This window comes from Lissotriton vulgaris, chromosome 2_1, assembly GCF_964263255.1.
Source record: "Lissotriton vulgaris chromosome 2_1, aLisVul1.2, whole genome shotgun sequence".
Classification (NCBI taxonomy): domain Eukaryota; kingdom Metazoa; phylum Chordata; class Amphibia; order Caudata; family Salamandridae; genus Lissotriton; species Lissotriton vulgaris.
Window position 1 is genome coordinate 1,984,046,184 of NC_141687.1, and position 23,813 is coordinate 1,984,069,996.

Here is a 23,813-nt window from a genome sequence, read left to right on the forward strand (position 1 = left end):
ACTTCTCTTCTCCTCCTCCTCCTAAAATATACCTCACACTGCTCTTCTACACCTATCTACTACCTTATGCCTAATACTAAGCAAATAATCTTACCTTCCTGCTACCTTACACTACTCTTCTACTTCTCACTCTCCTTTAATATCCCTCCTACTTCTCCTCTACTCCTGTCTCCTTCCTTATGCCTCATACTGCTCTCCACACTTTCCTTCATTCAAAATCATGCTATTCTCCTCCACACTTTCTGCCTTCTCCCTCATACTACTCTCCCCTTTCTTCTGCCTCATGCTACTCTTCTCCTCACTATACTTCATTAGCCCTCCTGCTATTCTTCTACTCACTTTCTGTCCCAAATCTTAAGCACTGCTCTTCTCCTTCTAACGCTATGCATTAAACTTCTACATAAATAACATTTACAATTCAACCAACATAAAGGCACAGCATATCACATACAAACACTCAATAAGACATAGCTAAAATACAATACCATTAGCAAAGCAAAGCAAATAGCTTTAACTTAAACAAAGGCGAGACCTAATGCATTTCCAATGCTTGTCCTCCTCTTCCTTTCCTAATGCCCTAGTGGGACGTGAACCTTGTTCTGACTTACCTTATGTGCGCTCCCTTTAAGCCACTACATAATTGTCCTCACTGACTCTTGATCTTGAAGACTGCTTTTCTGGTTGCCTTCATCTCTGCTCTCAGGGTGAGTGAGCTATAGGTCCTTTCATCTAAACCTCCTTTCCTTGCTGTTCATCCGGACAAGGTTGTCCTTCAATCTATACCTTCTTTTCTTCCCAAAGTGGTTACCTCTTTCCACATAGGACAGACTATCACTTTGCTCACCTTCTTCCCGCTTCTGCATCCTTCTAAAGAGGAGGAGAGAGGCTCCACTGTCTGTATCCGAAACGTGCGCTTTTATTTTATCTAGACCACACAAAACAATTCCGGGTGGATGAAAAGCTCTTGTTGGCTATGTGGGCCCCAAGAAAGGTCGGGCCGTCCAAAAACTAAACATTTCTCAATGGGTCGTTCTTTGAATTAACATTTGCTATTTCTTAGCGAAAAAGGAAGCTCCAGTAGGTTTGCATGCTGATTCCGCTGGGGCGACAGCAGTGACTACTGCTTTGGGATGTGGAGTCCCCCTTCATGATATTTGCCAGGCAACCACTTGGGCTTCCTTGCACACTCTCACTAAGCATTACTGCCTGAACAGACAAGTCAGGAGAGACGGCTTCTTTGGCCGTTCAGTTCTCCAGGACTTTCGTGTGTGAACTTAGTTGGCAGACTCACCTCCGGGGGTTGGTATTGCTGGGTATCTATTCTAAGGTAAGTAATCCATAACTAATGGTCTCTTTTAGATGAACAAGTTACTTGCCTTCGGTAACAAAATATCTATAGGAGACTTATATTAGTTATGGATTCCTTATCTCCCCACCCATCCTCCCCGTTCTGCGAACTGCCTTCTAGGGTAAGGGACTCCTTTTCAGGGCCCTTTTTTTATGCACCATTGTTCAGTGTCTTGCATGGCTCTGCACTTCTGGTGTGGAATGTCTTTTAAAGAACTGACGTCAGCTCGCAGGGGCGGCGTCTTAAGTAGATAGCATCACGTCATTCCAGCGATCACGACACCAACGCCGAACGCGGAGTCAACCAACTTCACCTACCGAAAAGCAGAAAAGGGCCTGCATTATAGCCTATGGCAATGTATTTCCAAAGCACATGAATGCAAGTAACTGCTTGGCACTTAAAGGTTTCACTTCATTGAGAGAGAGAGAGGGGAAGAGGAATGTTTTAAATATTGTTTTTTATTTTAAAAGAGGATTCTGTGTGTAAAACTGAAGATAAAAATTCCCAGAGCAAGAAAGCTCTATCAACTTGGGTTGCTCTGCAAGTTTTCAGAATAGTAAATTAAACCTGTTTCTTTGACCAGAGAGCTGTGAAGTTTTTGGTGTTGCCTACAGATTGGGTAGGAAACGTTTGGTCTACATGCTAACCTACTATAAAAGAAAGTGCATTTCATCAGTAACATACTGTACAGGAGCTTTGAGCTTTAGCGATCTGTCCTGTTTACAAATAGAAGAAAACTAGTTTTCTAAGATTCTTTTGGAGTTGCCCCTAAATACTTCACAAAGTACTTCAAACTATTCTTGTTATGAGGAACATTGTACTGGTTGCTTGGAAACTGAAATCAAGCTGACACCCATTTTATTATGAATTTTTATCTGGTTAAATCAGGAAATAAGTAAAGATTCTAAGAACATGGAGGATTTTTTAAAATATATTTCTTTATTAATTTTATTTTGTGGAAGTTACAGACTTATACCCGTGTACGCTCCTCAAGAGCGGTGTGCCACTGTAGACAAGGATTTGGGGTGCCGTAAACAAACTTTAACTAAACCCCACCCCAAACTCCCCCCCTTTCCCCCACCCCCCCCACCCCCCCCCCCCCCCCCCCTTCACCCCAAACACCCTCGCCCGTCTTGCCGGTTCTATGCACCTTAGGTCCGATTATCTTAAGCACCGTCTGTGGTCTCCATCTAGCTCCCCTCCTAACTGTGGGTCTCCTGTCCCAGTGGAGTGCGTCTCATCATGCGATACCTGTGTGGACTGTGGGGCTGCCCCTCAATCTCCTGTACCATCATCCGCCATGCCATCAGTACCTCAGGCAGTTTGCCATTTGAGCATGGAGGCTTATAATACATTTATGGACTTCGCTACTTTAACAGATCATGCCTCAACTGTGGCGTTTTGACTAATTTCATTCCCCTTGAGACATAGGCAAGTATGATGAGATCCAGGTAAAATGTTTCTTTACATTGAAACAGAGAATCTGTTTAATTTATGAAACCATCAGTTTGATCCTATTGTTTGTCAAAAACAACTTTGGCAATGGAACCCTACATAAATCTAATTCCTACCTCGTACAAACAAATATGTTAACATGGCATAGAATTAGCATGGCTCACCACATAATCTTTTAAGGGATGGGCTTTGCTGAATTAGTCAAGTTTATTTATTTTGTTTGATGAATTAAAATCTTACAAAAATAGCTAAAAATATCTTCAAAGTTAAAAACTATAAACAATCAATCATATAGATTCATATAAAAAAGCTTGATTATATAATATTGGCACAATCCATTAGTCAATCAAATGAAAACCTCCAACTTTTTTCTTACAGCACATAACATTTTTACAAATGCAGAATTCATTAATAAGTCTTCAGAATGTAAACATGGTATCAGTGCTTGCCTACATGTCCTTACTCCACGATTATTAAACAGTCTCTTATGGATGAATTTTCTATCATATTCCAAATCCGGGCAAAGACACAATAGATGTATAATGTTCTCTTGTCCGGATTTACAGAGCCTGCATAATTTTACATCTTCTGTTCTCTTCCATGGCGGTAAATGACATAACCTTGGCAAACAACCAAATCTAGCATTGAGAAAGATGTGTTTATTTTTCTTAGACCATCATGTTTCAAGATTTTCTTGAACCTTTTTTCCCTGAAACCATTTACGATTGGCCATGCAGGATTTCTTTTTACTAACATTTCTTTACCCTTTATCATGGAAAATTGGTTGGTGAGTTTATTAATTGTTTTTTTGAAGCTTTCTTGTGGGATTGTGTATTTCCAAATTGCTGTTATGCCAAATTCTTCTTTCGCTGTGTTTAATTAGGACCAAACATGTAATTTTCTGTTATATTTTACTTCTTGCCACAATAGCCAAGACATTTGGTTATCTTGATCATTTTTTATTCTATTCCATACTTTAAGTGCTTGCATATAACTGATTGTTTACCCCAAATTCCAGTCTCACTTGCTCTTGTGAGGCATTCTTTGACAGGGAGAATAACATTTTGTAGGTTTTAGCAACTGCACTATTAATGATCTTCGCTTCTTGCCCGTTTATTGCCTCGCTGCCGTACTTTAAAGTTGGTAGTAATTTTGCAGCGATTACTTTTAAAAAAGGGCGATAAGACAAGTCACTTATAGCTTTCTGAACAGTCCTAAATGCTGCAACAAGGGTATTTGCTTTCCTTGTGATATCCATTTTTTGTGGCAAGAAGTTTCCATTGTCATTAAAAATTACTCCAAGATATTTATAGGAAGCAACTTGCTCTTATTCATTGTCTTCCAAAAACCATTTATATTTATTTTTAAGTCTTGTGTTTTTTGTAATGACAATTACTTTGGTCTTAGCTTCATTTATTGCCATACCATTTGCCTTTGAGTACTTTTAAGATACCATTGATTAATTGTTGCAATCCAATTTTGGTATAACTTAAGAGTATAACATCATCTGCATACAACAAGTTGGATATTTGTTAGTCTGCTAACCTTGAAGGATTTGCATTAATTTCATTCAAAGCTGTAGAAATATCTGCTAAAAATAGATTAAAAAGTAAGGGGGCCAGGACGCACCCTTGTTTTAATCCACTAGACGTGAGAATTTCTTTAGTTAGTGTGCGTCCGCCCCAATACTCACCCTGACCCAATTATCGGAATGCAGGAGCTTAATCAATTTTAATAATATGTCAGGAATTCCTTGTTTTTTAAGTTTTGCCCACAAAAGTTGTCTGTCAACACAATCAAAAGCAGGTTTAAAATCCACAAAACAAAAATATAAGGGTTGTTTTGCTAAAATTGCCAAATCAATTAGTACAGATAATTTTTATATATTTGTAGAGGTTCCAAGACCTTTAATGAAGCCTATTTGATTCTGGGGCAGTGCCTGCTTCTCCTTTCCCCAATCTGTTAAACTCATTAATAGAATCCCAGCAAACAGTTTTGCATCAAGTGTGAAAAGTGTGGCTCAATGATTAGAGCGGCAGACCCTGATGCAGAGGTTTAGCCCGGGACCAGGGTTCAATTCCCCGGCTCGGCGGGTCTTGGGCTCAAAAATCCACGGACCTGATAATTCTCGCCTCGGTGCCTATTCCAATCATGGAGTCCCACTCTGCAACTCTGGGCAATAGCTTACTTAATCTCCACAACGGCCCCCACAACGCTAAGGATGCCTGGCCTCCACCTTGGGGGTGCCCAGGAGTGGACGCCTCACAGGGAAAGCCAGGATGGGTTCCACAGCGGTATTCGTACAAGCGCCTTGAGACCCTTGCGGGTGAGTAGTGCGCTATACAAGTATCAATTTACATTTTTTACATTTTTTACATCAGTGTCTTGAAGGGTAATTAAATGATAATTTTCTGGCAATTGCCAATTTCCTTTCTTAAAAATAGGAGAAATTAGTAAGCCTTTCCACGATTTTTGAATTATTCTACTCTAAACCACTTCATTAAAAACGTCAGTTAGATAGACGGACTAAAGGTCTGGTTCTTCTTTGTACAATGCAAATGGAATACGGTTGGGACCGGGAGCCCCATCCTTGTGTTTCTTTAACAGCTTGGCCACTTGTGATTTAGTTATATATATTTTATAATCACATTCTAGGTCTGTTTTAATCGTCTTTTTCTGTATGCTACATTGAAAATATACAGAGGTTTCTGGGTTTGCTGAATATCCATTTCTCCCCTTGTAATGATATTTCAACACAGACAGTGGAGCACTTTATTTTGTTTTTTGTTGTGTGCTTCTTTTGAGCTGAGGAGTGTAGCTCAGGCAAAATTTCAATTTTAACGGTTTATGGTGGCTTTTTATTGTTGATGAAAAATTCCTGTTGTAGAAGTGTACAATTGTGATAAATTAGCCTTTCCCCCCAGATAAAGGACCTATTTTCAGGCTTGCAGTTGTTGCAAGGTTCCTTCAGAAGCTGCAAAATAAGTATATGTTGTAGGAAGCTGGCGCTTTATATACTATACCAAAGTAAGGTATAGTGTGCACAGAGTCTAGTGCATCCCCCTCAGAGATAGCAGAGGCTAAAGTAGGTAATACCTTACTCTCATTTGTTGCAGTGTGGTTGAGCAGTGAGGCTTAGCAGAGGATAGTGTTAAGCATTTGTTGAACACACTCAGACAAGAAATGATGTCACACACTCAACAGACTGAATCCAGACCAGTTGGTTCCATAAAAAGTTATTACTTTGTTCTTTTTATTACTTGAACCAAGATGTACTCAGTAGCAGGCAAGTGATACTTTCAATACAACGATACTTTTCAAGATACCGTGTGTACGGGCTTTGTAGAAGCATACAAATTACTTTGCAGTCAAGAAATGGGTTGCAAGCTTCTTAGAATACTTGTAATTACTTTAGATTCTTTTCTAGTTACTTTGTAGTTACTTTTCTGGTTTGGGAGGAAACAAACTAATAACACAGTTTAGGCATTACAGTATATCAGTAAGAAGGTTAACTCTTTTGAAGACATTAAGTTACTTTTGTTGCTGTAGAGTACAGGGTCAACACAACATTTTTTAGAGAAAAACACACCATACAATCCTATGGAGAAAAACGAAGTGTTAGGTATGCAGGTAAGTAAAAAGTGTTGTAGTTCATCTCTGGCTGGTAGCTCTTACACTGGGCAGGGTTCAGGTAAGTAAGAGGAATGCACCTTCAGTGGCACAGGGACGTCCGGCTGCAGAGGTCAAATGAGAGGTTGGACGCAATGCAGTGCTATGGAGACAGGGGGCACTCAGAAGAGCATTGGTCACATCCAGATACCTGCGGTTTCGGGGTCAAGGCCCAGGGATCAAAGGTAACCCCTTCCCTAGTATTCCACCCTCCAGTGGGAGGGGGGCACAGGCCTCTTCCTGATTGGGGGAGACCCCTCAGCTTTAAGAATGAGGTGTGCGCTTCACTAGGCCTCCCCATCTGTGGGGTGGGGTTGGCAAAAGTGGGCACACCTCCCTTCCTGGCTAAGTTTTCTCACCGATTCCTCCGCCCAAAGTGGGGGTCAGAACCGATAAGGACCAGTTGCTAATAACAGCAAAAGGCTGGGGATAGCTAACAAAGGTGGCAGGCCTTTGAAGCTTCCAGTTGTGGACCCTTCCCATCCTGGGGGAGATGGAATGACACCTCTGCCCAGGATGGGCTTTGTTTGAGAAACCAGAGAGTGGAGGCTCTCTACCCAGGGGTCCAGAAACCTGTTTGATGGAGACAAATGGCTGGCAGCCAGTCAGGAACCACACCAGGCTGGTTGTTGATTTAGGGGTCGTCTCTAAGATGCCCTCTTAGTGTGTTTTACATTAAATCCCACACTGGCATCAGCATAGGTTTAATGTGCTAAGACGTTTAGTACCAAACTTTCCAGTTTTCAGTGGAGCCATTCTGGGGCTGTGGAGTTCAAAATGACAAACTCACCGGCCCCTATACTCAAACTACCTTCTCTGCACTTGCAGTGCCTGTGAATGGTACAGACACTCTAAGGGCATAGTGTGCAGCAAGCTATGCCTTCACCAGTGGTATGGTGCACCCTGCCTTAAGGGCTGTAAGGCCTTATAGAGGGGTGAGTTACCCATGCCACAGGCAGTGTTGGAAGGCATGGCACCCAAAAATGGGTACCATGTCGACTCTTTAGTTTAGTCTGCATCAGAACACTCAATCTGCAGTGGCAGTGTGTGGATGTTCAGGTGAGGGGTCTCTGAGGATGGCATAATACATGCTGCAGCCCTCAGAGGCCCTCTCTGGTTACCAGGCTCTGCATACAAGAGGCACCTTTTACAAGGGGCTTGTAGTTGGCCCAGACTTGTGCCAATTGTGGAGACAAAGGTACAGTTTTGGGAAAGATCACAGGCCCTGGGAACCTAATTGGCAGGGACCCACGGCACACTCAGTCAAGTTGGTATCAGGTATTTGTCAAAAAGTTAGGGGGTTACCATGCAGAAAGGGGCACTTTCCTACATATGTCAATCCCCTTCATAGTACCCCAGTGGGACCTTCTTTTTGATATACCTTTTCCTCATAGAACCTCCATTTGTGGCTTTGTTTATTTGCCCCCTAAAGATTCGTAGTTGAAAAACTGTCTTTCTGGTATCCGTCACCTCAGCTACGAGGGTGAGATAACTGTTAGCTCTTTTAGCTTTACCTCCTTTGACCACATTCCCAAAAGAAAAAGCTACTATGTGAATTAAGCCCTCCTCATTAGGCGGTGTCAAATGTTTGCCTATCCCTTTGCAGTTTTTCTTTCTAGCACCTCATCCTTTTAAGGAGGAGAGACTCATAAGTCTATAAGGAAAGCTCTGCAGCAAGTATTCTTATGGCCTGACTGATCAAACTACTCATGAAGGTTTCTGTGCTCATTTTATGAGAGGAAAGCTTGTCACCTATGCCAACTTGCGTATTGAACTTGTGCAGCCTTATTATTAGTCAGCCACGTAGGCCTCTTTGTGCATCTTCACCTGGCAAATTTAATCTGGATGAACATGAAAGAACACAGTCACAATCTGATAAGGTTGTGCTTCAGTGTTTCTAGATTATCCTCAGCATTCTTTCAAATTTGCTATGTGTGTGGTTCATACAATGACTCTGTAGAGTGAATATGCATTAGAAGAACAAGTTACTTACTTTGGTAATCTTCTTTCTGATCGATATTACAGCTCTCCCAATTTCCTTGTCACCATCCATCCTTCCGTCTTGAGGAGGGTTCTTAGTAGTTCTGTTTTTGTTTTGTCCTTTACATGCTTTGTCTCTTTTGTGGTGTCACCGGCTCCAGTAGTGATAGACATTGAAAGGTTTATGTCACTTCCGGTCTTCTCGGCTCCACCACTGTCGTGCAGTACCTCTACATTCCGCTCAAGTGGTAATGCTAAAAAAAGGTGTCTGAATCCAGTAGGATGCCTGCGATTAAGGTTTAAACAAGCAATCTACGTGAGCTATCATTTTCACCCGAAAGAATGTAACTGGTGATGTTAGTAACTTGTTAATTTAATTGCAATTATTGCTTACCATAAATGTCATTGCATACGTTGTTTTCACAATTTCAGTCTTCCTGAACGTACTTGGAAATGTTTTCCTTAATTCACATATCTCTCTCTTCCTCCTTAGCAGTTTATTTTAGAATTGTGAAAATTAGTTGGGCAACTGATAGAATGCAAACAATATTTCTGTCATTATCTGTGCATGGCGGGGCTTACAGTGTTCACCAATCCTTAATAAAGCTCATGCACTCACTATCTAATTAAAAGATAGCACACAGCACAAGCTATCTGTTGTGGTTTGTCCTTCCTTTGCTTTAAGCACCTTGTGCTCATCCCTGAAGTGTTATGAGGTCGCTGTGTTGTGTGCACAGAGGATGTTCTTGTTCAATTGAACTAACATCCGCTGTCCCTGCATCTTTGTGGCATTCTTTTTATTAATTCTTGTAACACACCTGTGTCAGTGTGTTCTGTGGACAGGACTTAACACTATGTTTTTGCCCAAATGAACAACTAATCAGCATTTACACAGTTCTGGTTTGTTTTTGACCCAGCTATTTGGGCTTCAAATTTATTTAGTCGGACACCGATTCGATCAAAAAATCCAAAACAATAATAGAGCAACTAATGGAATTAGGCAAGGACATACCCAAAAAGGTTTAGGCAGCAAATCTACCGGGAAGTTTAACAAACGTAATTCATCTACAAGAGCAAAAGTACAGGGATCTGAAAAACATAATATGATATTCGGACCAATTGATGCCTTTGACTCTGCGTCATTTTTAATACAGCAAATCATGTGTGCTGTCTCATATCCACATGTTCTAACTTAGATGCTGGCTAATTTAATCACTTTATAACTGAAAATAAATACAGTTTTTGTCTTATTGTCCGACATTCAGTGCTTGGCTTGCTTGATTATGGCCAACAAATATAGACCTATTTATACAAACCTCACAACAAGAATAGCGTCTTCCCCTTCGCATTTGGATTAGGACTTGTTCCTTTTCCAGGTCCTGTCCAAGTCCCACTATATACCTTTTTGTGTTGTTCTCTAGGTAGGTTTTAGCAAAAGGAGCCCCAATAGATATGTACATATAACATTCTAAAATATGTTCATTGCCCAGATTAAGGAAAGATGTGTTGCTTAACTCAGTCTGGAAAAAACATGAATGGTTGTGCTTTAAAGGAACTGCAATCTACCTTCTGACTTTGGAGTGTAATTAAGCACTATGTAAAGCTGTGTTTACATTATCATATAGGATCCTTCCTCAGACGAACGTTTCCATGTGGAACTACATTTTAGTCCTGGAGTGAAGGGCTGTGATGAAGAGGAAAATGCTCCCACTGGGTTTGGATTTCGCCCAGCATCTGCAGAGGTGAGTGAGATGAATATTTTTATTTATTTACCTGTTTAACAGTTTTATATAGTGTTCTGGCATTATCGTGATTAACAAAGTACTAACAGAGAAACAAAGAAAACCCCTATTGCAAAGAAACAACAGTAACCTCAAACCAGATAAACATTAGATTTATGTAGTTCACTGGGAGGCATGGTGACTTTCCTGAACAAGAGGAAAGCTGGTGCAGCTCACAGTTCAGCTGGAAGACAGTTAGAAAAAGAGATTGTGGCAGCTAAGATTTGTTTTAATGCATGAAAATGTTTAATTTAGATTATAGAGGTTTTGCTGTCGAAACCTCTTTGGCTGCATTAGAAGCTGTCAAGGTTCTCCAGATATGGGAGTCAGTGTAGATAGCTGTATAAGGAGGTCAATTTATCCAGGTTTCAATGGGAAATCCCTTTAAATACCATGTTCAGTGCCATCGCTGTATTGCTTTTAATGTAACCTTAATAATGGGATTGTTGGCTGTAAAAGCAATAGAAGAAGACATCCTCTCGAACCGTGTGTGCCTTGAAAGAACTGTGTTGTGATTTTGGATCTACATATTTAGCTTACTCTGTTACTAATGCCATGTATAAGCATCAGATTCTGATCTAGTAGTATACTGGATTTCTTTGTGTTGATAAGAGTGCAATGGGAATCAGCATGTGATTTCCTGTTAGCTTCATGTGATAGACTGAACCATAACTGTGAAGAAAGCATCTTGGTCTTATTGAAGTTTGTACGTAATGGATGCTGGGCTCTGCAAGCTGGTCAACCCCAGTCAATCAATCACTCAGGGTTTTTAAATCGTGGCTATTCACATGTGAGGGTCTCAAGGCATTGGGGTAAGGGATGGGGGGGGGGCTTCTGGACTGTCTGAGCCCTAGGGTTCAGTCAAAGAGCCAGGTCTTGAAATCCTTCCTGAATTGGGTCAGCGACCGGGAATGTCTGAGGTAGAGGAGCAGGGTGCTCCAGTTCTTGACGGCGAGATAGTAGAAGGATCTTCCTCTGGTTCTAGTCTTGTGGATCCGTTAGACGGTGGCAAGGACCAGCTGGGCGGATCGAAGGCATCTGATGGGTAAGTGGAATGAGAGGCAGTGGTTCAAGTATGCTGGTCCTTCGTCATGGAGGGCTTTTTAGGCTTATGTGATGAGCAGCTTGATAGTGATTCTTTTGTTGACTGGGAGCTAGTGGGGTTCTTGGAGGTGTTAAGTGACATGGCTGCAGCGGGGGATGCCCAGGACAGTCTGACTGCGGCATTTTGAACATTCTGTAGTTTCCTGAGGAGTTTCTGGGTGGTGCTGGCGTGGCGTGCATTTCCGTACTTGAGTCTGCTGATGACTGCGTGGGTGACCATTTTCCTGGATTCAGTGGGGATCCATCTGAATGTCTTTTGAAGCAGGTGAAGCATGGGGAAGCAAGATGAGGTGACGGCATGGATCTGACAGTTCATTGTGAGAGATTTATCCAGTATATCTGAAAGAGACACGTTAGTGATAGATTCCTTACCTTAGAATATCCCCAAGCGTCAGACTGGACCAGGAAAGTTTTTTCATCAGCAGAACCCCTGCGCGACGGCAGGCACGTCGTACGGCTCCGCGTTCGCCGCTGACGTCGTAGTCGCTGATATGACGTCGCTGGAGCTACTTCCACGTGCACTGACGTCAGTTCCTACTTTTTCCGCGCCAGCAAGCACAGACCCGGAGAGAGCGGTACCCTTAGTCATTTTTAGACTGAGTTTTTTTTGGAGCATTTTGTCTCTGTTTTCAAGTTTATATCAATCTAAAAACCGGTCATAGGATCACCGGTTTTTAGTCCTGTGCGGCCTGTCCCCGCACGATGTCAGTGACGGACCCGCACAGTGAGTGTCTCTACTGCTTGGGGCACGACCACGACTCTGAGTCGTGCTCCCACTGCCGGGCAATGGTTCAGAAAACTTTGCGGGAGCTGTCTCAAAAGTGGCTGGAGGCCCGGGATTCGGTTCCGCGCCGTTCAAGGTCCCGGTCCCGAGGGAGGTCGAGGGACCGGCCGCAGAGCCATCACCATCATTCAAAGTCTTCGCACTCGGAGTCAGGTAAGGTGAAGCACAAAAAGGCGAAGAAGTGTCATCATTCTTCACCTCCCCCTAGCCTGTCACGCGACGTGACTAAGGGTGCAGGTGGCGCCGCCCCAGTGGCTCCGGCGATGGCCTACCCGCACTTTCCGGGTCTATCTGCGCGTCCGGCCCAGCTGCAGGAGTTCCTATCAGCCATGGCACATGCCTTTGAACGGTCCGGCCCACCGGTGCGCCTTCAGGCCCCGCTGGCCCGGCTGTGGTCCTGGTTCTTCGACATCGCCGGCTCCGGCGTCGACGACTCCAGCGTCAATGCCAAGGGTCCCCTGTGGATCCAGGCCTGGATCTCCGTCCATGGCGGTTGGCCCTGTATGACCTCCACCGGCATCGACAGACAATTAAGAATTTCTTTCCCTTTGTCCACCCGCCTCCGTATGGACTATGGAGGAAGTGGAGCACTGGGAGGGGTCTGAGCACCCTCTCGCAGCCCAATGCGAGTTAGACCCAGACTGGGATGAGGATCCAGGTGATGCAGGTGACCAGGATTATGCTCCGTTACCTGGAGCACTGTCTCCTACCGTGGCTACGGAGGAGGGTGGATCATATTCTATGGTGTTGCATAGGGCAGTCGATGTTCTCCACCTCTAGCTCCCTACTGTGGCCGTCAGGACTCACCTCCTGACAGAGGTGCTACGGCCAGCTTCTGCTTCTACGGAGCCGCTGCTTCCCTTTAACAATGCACTCTCAGACGTTCTTTTGGGCACCTGGTCCAGGCCCAATACAGGGGCTCCTGTGGAAAAAGAACATGGCCAGACGCCAACGCCTGGACCCAGGTGACTCCGTTTTCCTCTCCGAACACCCCACCCCCGAGAGCTTGGTTGTCAAGGCTCTGCTTCCCCAAACGCATTCCCTTCCGCACCTCCGGACAGGGAATGCAAGAAACTGGAGCAGTTTGGGAAGAAGATTTTTTCTTCCGCCTGTTCAGGCCTGCGGTCTGTGAACACCGCAAGTCTCTTGGGCTGGTATTCCCATTCTGTGTGGGATACGGTTACGCAAGTGCTGCCTCAGTGTCCAGTGGAGGCTCGGACAATACTTTCCCAAGCTATTGCTGAGGGGAGAGACGCAGCCAAGTTCACCATCCGTTGTGGTCTTGACACTGCTGACTCGATGGACAGGATGATTTCAACGACAGTGGCGCTACGCCATCACGCCTGGCTGAGGACGACTGGGTTTTCTGGGGATGTCCAGAACACATTGATGCACATGCCCTTTGATGGCACTCGCCTGTTCGGCGATAAAGCAGATTGCGCGTTGGAACATTTTAAGGACTCACGGGCTACCGCCAAGTCCTTAGGCCTTTCGGTCACACACACTCCTTCCACTTCTGCTTTTCGTTCCTTTCATGGCCAAGAAAGGGGCGCCCAAGCACGTTCGTTTCAGAGCCACAGGCCTGCACAGCAACAGTCTCAGCACACCAGCGGACGTGGGACCCGCAGAGGCGGGTCACGAGGCCAGGGTGCAGGTCAGTCCACCACCCCCCCTGCAGCCACTGCCTCCAAACCTTCCTAGTCTGGTTTTTCATGCCCACCAGACACTAGTGGGTGGCAGGATTCGCCATCACCTCCACCACTGGCGCACCATCACATTGAACAAGTGGGTTCTTCAACTTGCCCGAAAGGGCTACGCCCTCCACTTTGAGACTACCCCTCCAGCCATGCCACCCCAGTACCACTGCATGTCAGGGGATCACTTGACATTTCTCCAGCAGGAAGTTACGGCCCTCTTGGCCAAGGGGACCATCGAGCGCGTTACGACGCCTGAAGTAGGTTTTGGTTGTTACTCCCACTACTTCTTGGTTCCTAAGAAGGACAAAGTCCTGCGTCCTATGTTGAACCTTCGAGATATTAATCGCTTCCTCTGAAAGGAGGAGTTCAAGATGCTCACACTTGCTCAGGTCTTGTCTACCCTCGACCCGCAAGACTGGTTGGTAGCGTTGGACCTGCAGGATGCTTATTTTCATAACCCCGTCCTGCCGGCCCACTAGCGTTACCTGCGATTCATGGTAGGGTAGGAGCATTTTCAGTTCACTGTGCTCCCCTTCGGCCTTACAAGCGCCCCTCGGGTGTTCACGAAAGTGATGGCGGTGGTTGCAGGTCATCTGCGCAGATCAGGGATTTCAGTCTTCCCCTTTCTCGTCGACTGGCTTTTAAAGGTGGGCTCGCCCCAGGCAGTCGTCTCCTGGACCTCCGGATTTCGGCCGACCTGCATTTGTTGGGGTTCTCCATCAACGTGCCGAAGTCGCACCTGATTCCCTCTGAGAAACTCCTCTTCATCGGAGCGGTTCTAGACACGGCTCAGTTTCGGGTCTATCCTCCCGAACAGCGAGTCCGGGGCGTCCGGGCTATGATTCCGATCTTTCAACCCTCGTCCCGGGTTTCGGTCAGTACGACCTTAAGATTGCTGGGCCTCATGGCCTCCTGCATCTTGCTCACCAACCATGCCAGATGGCATATGCGGGCTCTGCAGTGGGAACTGAAGTTCCAGTGGGCGCAGCATATGGGGAACATGTCTGAGTACTTCCCCATCTTGGAGGGCTCTGCACAACAATTGCAGTGGTGGCTCACGAATCAGCATTGGGTCAGCAGCAGATCCCTCTTCCTTCCCCAACCGGAGCACACAGTGGTCACTGATGCGTCCCTCCTGGGCTGGGCCGGCCACATGGTAGAGGCGGAGATCAGAGGCCTCTTAGCTCCGGTGGAGTCCAGGCTCCATATCAACCTTCTGGAGCTTTGGGTGATCCTTCTTGCACCAAAGGCATTTCTTCCCTCTGTCAAAGGGAAGGTGGTGCAGGTGTTCACTGACAATACTAACGCCATGTGGTAGTCCAACAAACAAGGTGGGGTGGGGTCGTGGACCATATGTCAGGAGGCTCTGCACCTCTGGACAATGCTGGAACGTCATGGCATTTCATTGATGGACAGAGGAACTCAGCCACCGGTGCCTGATGGATCACAAATGGTGTCTTCACTTGGAGGTGGTGCAAGGTCTCTTTCGACTGCGGGGAGAGCCTTGGTTAGATCTATTCGCCACCGAAGAGAACGCGCAATATCAGCTGTTCTGCACGTTGAAATTAATAAAGCGGCACTCGCTCAGCAACACTTTTTGTCACGCGTGGAGTTGCCAGTGCATACTTTGTGCTGGTGTTTTCCGGTGCTTAGCACCAGCACTTATTTGCCAGGGCCGGGTCTAGACCTAAGTGCCAACTTACATCGACGACTGCACAATGTATGTCACAAAAATATAATGGACTGTACATTCTTTCTCCACTCCCCCCCCGTAAAGAGTGCTTAGCCAATAATAAATTCATGCCTGCCCTTCAGTCAGTGCTGCCGGTGGGCGTACCACTGATTGGGCTGGATTTGGTCCTGTCTGGGTCTGCGCTGCGGCAGCGTGCATGCGTAACCTTTCTTTAAATTCCACTGTGCACAGCAATTCAGCCCAACATATCCTCATTCATGAGGCACACACATTCACGAGTCACCATGCATGCACCCGCAGTTCTACATGACTCCACTATTATTTAAAGCATTATGTTGAGCAGTGTGCAGTAGCAGGCCTAACCCAGTAAGTATGTAACAAATGCTGCTTTTTTGGAGCTCTGTCACTGTGATTGTTGTAGTGTAAAAAACTTGGTATGAATGAATGAATGTAATGTACAAACTCCCCCAAATCCGACTTAGAGGCGCAGGGAGATAGGCATGACTGCAGGTGGCGGGCCGGGAGCTCCTCCTCTATCTGAAGCAGCAAGTCCAGTCAAGTTTTTTCGGCTCGGGTGGCTTTGTTCTTGGTCCTGGGCTTCAGAGTTGCCTATGCCTGCTGTTACTTCAGCAACATCGCCAAGCTGAGCTCTTGCCCACCCCAACAGATACTGCAGTGAAGTTGTTATTCTGGGTGGTAAGCGGGGGAGGAGGCGGGACGGGGAGGAGAGAAGGGTTGAGAACGTATTATTGCGAAGACAGAGGCAACACCGAATAACCAAAATTAAGGACGGGGCAGAAGAATTAAATCCTGCACGAGACAAATTCACTAACAACGCTTTAAAACCTGTATAATAATATTTCAGAGAGGCAAATTTTACTGCAGGAGCGTGTTTTACTTTGGGATGAGTTAGGGAGGCTTAGGCAGCACCTTCAGCCCAATCTCGTTACCCTACGTGATTCTCGGTTTGATAAGTTTGAGGCTGATCCAAGGATTCTATCTCGTATTTTTCCGTTTCATCAGAATATATTTACAAGTCGCTGAAAGCTGGTACTTTCCTCTGCCTCAGCTTGAGGCACTCTTGGAGCATCGAACCCAAAATGAGCTTAACTTTCGTTTGGCTTCTGCGTGCCACCAACGCTAAATCCTTACACACAAAGAATTTAAAACAGAGCAGTTTCCTTTGATGCAAAAAAAAAGTTAAGAGAAAGAAATACACATTTAGTGTTGCCAAATGTCAAGTACTATATGATGGGAGTTAAGTTGTGTGACCGGCCCTCGCAGGATTCAGTTGTTTCGGACTGTATTAGTGTAGTGTTATTGCCTCATGACTAGAATCAGTGTTGTATCAGTCATGGGCAACAATTTCTGTGCGGCACTAGTCCTCGAGCACCAGCAATATTTCAGCTATGGAGCTTATAAAAGTGAACCAAACCCCAGGTTCTTCAAAGCTATAGAAGTGAGGACAGAGAGACTTTGAATGCAATTCAGAACAGATAGTTCCTATGCTAGACAACGTGACTACAGAAAAAGTGGAGATTGCAGTTCTATTATGAGACAGGGTTCACACATCAAGGGTGTTTTTATTGTAATGGGTAGTAAAGATTTGAACATGCTCTATTGTTTTAGAAAACTTTGTCTACCGATTATCTCTGGAATTCGAACATCTGCGCATGAAATACAGGCACTGACATTTCACTGGTCGATGGCTTCAAAAAAAATCACAAGCTGAAACTTGATTTTTTTTAAACTGTTTGACACATTCATTGTTTTGTCTAACACATTCAGTCCAGTCATGGCTTTTCAGGCACCTAAGAGATATGCAGTCTGACGGGCTTTTCAGGCACCTAAGAGATATGCAGTCTGAAGGACTTACACTGGACGTAAGACTACTTGAAAGCTGTATTTGTAATGTAGTAAGTGTTCTAGGCCATTTACATTCTTACTTCTTGAGCCCCATATACAACCAAATAAAAATCTGGTTCACCTATTTGATGGAAGTGTAATATTTAACTCTCATCATGCATGAAAACCAGCAAAAAAGCCATTTGTTTTGATTAGTGTATAGAGGAAAGTTGTTACCAAGCTACACTATCTGATATGCCAGAGGTAGCAGCAGGGCAAGTATTTTTAAAACACATGCGGACTGAAAAAAGAGAAGTGCCAGTGTAAATGTGCATGAGATTCAAAGTTTGAGAAAATCTGAGTGTGAGAGAGCATGTGAGAGTGTATGAGAATTTGAGCATATGTGAGTGTGTGCACAGAATGTGTGTGTGTTGATGTGAGTATAGCAGGGTGTGAGTTTTATGCTTGGGATTGTATTCCTGGCCCTTGCATACTGTAGATAAGTATTGGCTAATGGGCAAGCACAACCTTGGCATATGGATACTTATCCTGGCATATTTGATATATAATTTTTGGTGGGTGGGGAAACCCATGGCAATATGCTGGTTTGACATATCGAAGTAATTATTGGCATAGGAGAGGGCACCCATAGCATAGAAGCACACAAGTCAAATTCTGGTCTTTGCATACCGGAGGTAATATTTAACTATGAGGCGCCTATGGTGCATTACGGATAGGTGTGTATATGACAACACAAAGCACCTTTGCACATACCCCAGTATTGTCCTTTCCCCAAATCTGCACATAGAGCACTAGAATATTTCATATGACCATTTTCAGTGCACTAGTCATTTTAGGGAATTTATTCCAAAATTGTGTTCTAAATGCACTTATGATTTAATCTTTTTCAAACTTTTCACGGGGCGGGGGAAGCTCCTATCGAAACCTTACTTGAGAAAGGCTCCCTTGCTTAAATTCAGATCGGGTATTACATCTGGCATTCAGCAGTGCCAGTTGAGGATGTAGGTAGAGCCAACAGAGGAAGTGGACGAGCCAATGGAGAAAGTGGTGGAGCTGGGGGACGAGCCAATGGAGAAAGTGGTGGAGCTTGGGAAAGTGGATATGGCCTCCGACAAACATATGAGCACCTGCACTTCATATTTGACAAATTAAGCACTGGGAGTTGTGTTCTATTGTACGCCTTTCCGCCTATACCACTACTGCCCAGAGTGCTGAAGAAGATCAGGCGCGACCGGGCTCAAGTCATTCTTGTGGCACCGGACTGGGCTTGAAGAGTTTGGTACCCTGCGCTTCTCAGTGTGAGCGCGGATCCCCCGATCCGGCTGACTCTTCGGGAGGATCTTCTGTCGCAGCAGCAGGGGACGTCCTCCACCCGAACCTGTCCAGCCTCCACCTACATGCGTGAAGATTGACCGGCGACAGTTGATTCCGTTTGATTTGCTCCTGAAGTCTGTGATGTCATTCTGGCAGCCAGGCGCCTCTCCACTAAATCAGTATACGCCTGCAGGTGGAACAAATTTGTGGCATGGTGCACAGCAGAGGCTGTGGATCCCCTTTCTCTCCCTCTTTCAGAGGTCCTTTTGTTCCTTCTTTCTTTGGCCCGGCAGGGCTTCGCTCTGGGCACTATCAAGGGCTACCTTTCTGCAATCTCTGCCTTTCTCAGGCTTCCTGATCAGCCCTCTCTTCTCAAGTCCCCTGTTGTTAATAGATTTCTCAAAGGCAGTACTCACCTTTTCCCTCCTATTCCGTTTGTGAGGCCATTTTTGAGGCCACAGTGGGATCTGAATCTGGTACTTACTTTTTTGATGTGCGCTCCTTTTGAGAGACACCACAACGTTCCTCTTCGTTTGTTGACTTTTAAAACTGCTTTCCTGGTTGCCATCACCTCCGCTAAGCGTGTGAGAGAGGTCCTGGCTATTTCTTGTAAGCCTCCGTTTCTGTCAGTCCTTCAGGATAAGGTTGTGCTTTGCACACGTCCTTCCTTCTTGCCAAAAGTTGTCACTGCTTTTCACAATGAGCAGACTATCACCTTGCCCATTTTTTTTACGCCTTCGCACCCTTCCAGAGAGGAAGAGAAGCTCCACCGTCTGGACCCAAAACGTGCAATTTCCTTTTACTTAAGTCTCACACAACAGTCCCGGGTGGATGACCAGCTCTTAGTTGGCTACGTGGGCGCCAAGAAAGGCTGGGCTGTACACAAGAGGACTATCTCCCGCTGGGTCGTCTTGTGTATCAAAGCCTGTTATTCACTAGCTAAAAAGGAACCTCCGGTGGGGTGCGTGCCCATTCTACCAGGGCGACAGCAGCTACTACTGCATTGGGACTTGGTGTACCCCTCTCCAAGACATCTGTCAGGCAGCCACGTGGGCTTCGTTACACACTTTTCCTAAGCATTAATGCCTTGACAGTCAAGTCCGAAGAGACGGCTTCCTTGGCCGTTCTTTTCTCCGTGGCTATCTGAAAGAGACACGTTAGTGATAGATTCCTTACCTTAGAATATCCCCAGGCGTCAGACTGGATCCGGAAACTTTTGTGTAGCAGTACCCTTGCGCGTCGGTAGGCGTCGTCTGCGGCTCCGCGTCCGTCTTGGCCGCCGTGATGACGTCGTCGGAGTACTTAGACGCCGCCTCCGCGTGCTGACGTCAGTTCTTCTTTTTTCCGTGCCAGCCAGCGCAGATCTGGAAAGAGCAGTTCCCTAGTCACTTTTTGACTAAGTTTTGGTGATCTTTTGATCCATTTCGAAGTCTGTTCGACTCCGACGGTGCCTGTAGGGATGCCCGGATTCAAGCATTGCGACGAGTGTGACCGTACCATGTCGGTCACGGATCCCCACCGCCTGTGCCTGACGTGTTTGGGCGTCGACCATAGCGACGAGGCCTGCCCCGACTGTCGGGCCCTTTCGAGGAAGGCCAGGCGGGAGCGGTCCCGCAGGCGACTCGAACTCCGGCAGTTGGCCCCGCGCCGTGTGAGGTCCCGGTCCCGGTCCCACTGGAGGTCAAGGGACAGGTCGCGGGGACGGAGCCGTCACAGCTCCGGGAGTCGGCACCACTCCTCCGGGTCCAAGTAGTCAGGTAAGAAGCATAAGAAGTCGAAGAGACATCATCGCTGTTCTGACTCCCCCCGACGCTCGCACGGGGGTTCGGGTGACACCGCCCACGCGGCTCCTTGGGAGTCGCGGGCGCCGCGTCCGGCCCCATACCCTCCGGTCCCTGGGCTGCACGCGACGCCGGAGGAGATTGAGCGTTTCCTCATGGCCATGAGGTCCCTTTCTCCTCCGACGGGTTCCGCGGCGCCTTCAGGCCCAGCGAACCCGTCTGGGGGCCCTAGTGGGTCGGGGGCTTTGACCCCGACACCGTCGGGTGCTTCGGCCCCGATGCATTCGGGCCTTGCGCCGCAGGGCCCCACGATCCCGACACCGCTGGTGCCCTCGGGCCCGGCGCCGCAGGGTACAGCGGCCCCGGCGCCTTCGGGCCCTGCGCCGCTGGACCTTCCTCGGGCGATGGATTGTCACCGGTGGACCTTACGACCCCCCCGGCGTCGGTCCGTGTGGTGTCCCCTCCGGCGCCGTCCTCGGACGGCGCCGTCCCCGATGCCTCCTTTCATTTGGTTCCGACGTCGGGACGACGCCTATCGGCGCCGATCTCGACGCCGTTTGGAGATTTTAGCTTCTACGAACCGACCTCATACAATTGCGACCCTGAATCTCAGGAGATGAGGGATGAGGAGGATTGGTAGGGGTCTGAGGACCCTCTGGCCAGGGAGTGCCAGTCTAACATGGACTGGGCAGGAGACCTTGGGGAGGCCAGTGGCCTGGACACCTCTCCAGACACTGGATTTGTCTCTCCTCCTACCGTGGCTTCGGAGGAGGGAGCTACCTATGGTGTGGTGTTGACGAGGGCTGGCAAGGCCTTGGGCCTTGAGCTCCCCGTCGCGGCCGTGAGGACTAACCTCCTCACTGAGGTCCTTGCTCCATGGAGCCTCTGCTGCCGTTTAATGAGGCCTTGACGGACGTTCTTTTGGGCACTTGGTCCAGGCCCGCTACGGGTTCGCCTGTAGATAGGAACGTGGCCAGATGCTACCGCCCGGCTCCGGGCGACCCATGTTTCCTGTCCTCCCACCCCACCCCCGAGAGTCTGGTCATCTAGGCCTCTAATTCCCAGTCCGCATTCCCGCCGGCCCCGACGGACAGGGAATCCAAGAGGTACGAGAACTATGGCAAGAAGATCTTCTCGTCCCTTAGTTTGGGACTGCGGTCTTCCAACACCGCATGCCTCTTGGGCCGCTACACCCACTCTCTGTGGGAGACGGTGGCGGAAGTGCTGCCAGAGTGCCCGTTGGAGGTACGGGCCAAACTCGGCCAAGCCCTTGTGGAGGGCCGGGACGCAGCCAAGTATTCAATCAGGTGTGGGCTGGATACTACTGACTCGCTGGGCAGAGCGATGGCTACGACGATGGCGGTACGACGCCACGCCTGGCTGAGATCCGCCAATTTTACGGCAGACGTCCAAAACACCCTTATGGACATGCTGTTCGATGGCCGTCGCCTCTTTGTAATGTAATGTAAAGAACACTTCTATAGCGCTTCTTTCACTCCAAGGAGTATCTTGGCGATCACCCAACCCAGATGAAGGGGTTGGAGGGAAAAGTGATGACTTGCACACTACACTACATATTTCACCAGCGCCCTACATGCCGCATCGGATAAAGAGAAGACCCAAGTTTTTAGTGCTTTCCTGAAGTGGGTTTCTTGGGACAATGATCGTAAAAAGGGCAGGAGCTTATTCCAGGCCTTGGAACCTAGTACAAAAAGTGATTTACCACCTTTTGATACCAGCTTGAATTGAGGAATTGTAAGTAGATTCTGACTGGCAGACCTCAGACAGCGTGCCGGGTGATATCTTTTGAAACCATTGCACAGGTATTTTGGACCTTGCTGATGGAATGCCCTGAAGGTAATTATAAGGATCTTAAACAGGATTCTTTTACCAATTGGTAGCCAGTGGAGTGTATTAAGTGCTGCTGAGGCTGAAGACCTACGAGGCCAACGTAGGACAAGGCGGGCCGCTGCATGTTGGACCATTTGTAACCTGTGGAGAACGGTTTTGTTAGCTCCAGCATATAAGCTGGTACAATAGTCCAACCTGGAATTTATTAAGGCCACTGCAACTGTTTTTCTAGCCGACAACGGGAGAAGATCGAAAAACTTCCTCAAAGCTTTTATAATCTGGAAGCACGACCCAGCTACTGCCACCGCTTGATGTTTAAAAGACAGTTGGTCATCGAATTTGATGCCCAAATTGCGAGCAGATGTAATTGTGTTGGGAGGGGCTTCTGCATCCGCAAGCCAACACATTTTTGGGGAGAACAAATTATGACTCCCAAATGGCAGGATTTCTGTTTTTCCAGCATTACATTTTAAATGATTGTCAGTCATCCATTTAAATGTTGCTGCTAGACATTCCTTAAGATCTTCCTCGGCACCCGGCCGTTCCCTGTCCAACACCAGGATTAGTTGGGTGTCGTCTGCATATGATATTGAACTGATCTGAAATGATGCGATCAGTTCCACTAGGGGTACCATGTACAGATTAAAAAGTACAGGACTTAGACTCGAGCCCTGAGGGACCCCATAGCTGACGACCTTTGCTTCAGACTGGTATTGACCCAACACTCTGACTTGGCGTCTATTGCTGAGGAAATTCCTGAGCCAAGCCAAGACCTGCCCCCCTACACCTGTGGCAGCCAACCGGTCCACTAGGATGTTATGTGAGACCGTATCGAACGCTGCCGACAGGTCAAGTAGGATTAGGACAGCCTTCTTTCCCTGGTCCATGGCCGCACGTAGGGTCTCTGCTGTAAATAGCAGGGCCGTCTCGGTAGAGTGTTTTGACTGAAACCCCGACTGGTTAGGGTGGAGAATGTTATTCTTCTCCAGAAAGCTCGTCAGTTGACTATTGACAAACTTTTTCGCCAGTTTGAACAGCACAGGAAGCAGGGAGATAGGACGCAGGTTGGAAAGAGTGGTAGGGTCGGCTAGTGCCTTTTTTTGGAGAGGCTTGACAGCTGCAAGCTTCCACTCGTTAGGAATGTCTGCCGTGGCTAAAGATGATTTAATAATCCTATTAATTATAGGATTAACCATCTCTACTAGGGTCTGTAAAACTAGAGGGGGACAAGGGTCAAAAGGGGATCCAGATTTGCTGGCCAGAATAGCCTTGGAGGTCTCTTCAAGAGAGACCGGGGCAAATTCCTCCAGACGGGCAGAGGTCCTCATCTCCTCTGTCTGTTCAGAAACCGCCGACATAATTGGTGCTGAAGGGAAAGTCTTCACGATGGTAAGGATCTTATCGTCAAAATAATCAGATATCGCATTGCAAAGATCTTGAGACGGGGGAATCTCCTGCGATAGAGCTGATGGATTCATAAAGTCCTTTAC

The 23,813-nt window shown here is 46.8% G+C and overlaps 1 protein-coding gene across 9 annotated transcripts in view; it reads left to right on the plus strand.

Annotated features, from left to right (window-relative positions):
• Positions 1-23,813, plus strand: part of PPIP5K1 (diphosphoinositol pentakisphosphate kinase 1) — a 1,319,084-nt gene that overhangs the window by 965,676 nt on the left and 329,595 nt on the right. For all 9 annotated transcript variants that reach the window (XM_086958191.1, XM_086958195.1, XM_086958197.1 and 6 more), the window contains one exon: positions 10,078-10,194. In XM_086958191.1, the coding sequence (XP_086814317.1) occupies positions 10,078-10,194 (117 nt within the window). The remainder of the gene's footprint in view (positions 1-10,077; positions 10,195-23,813) is intronic.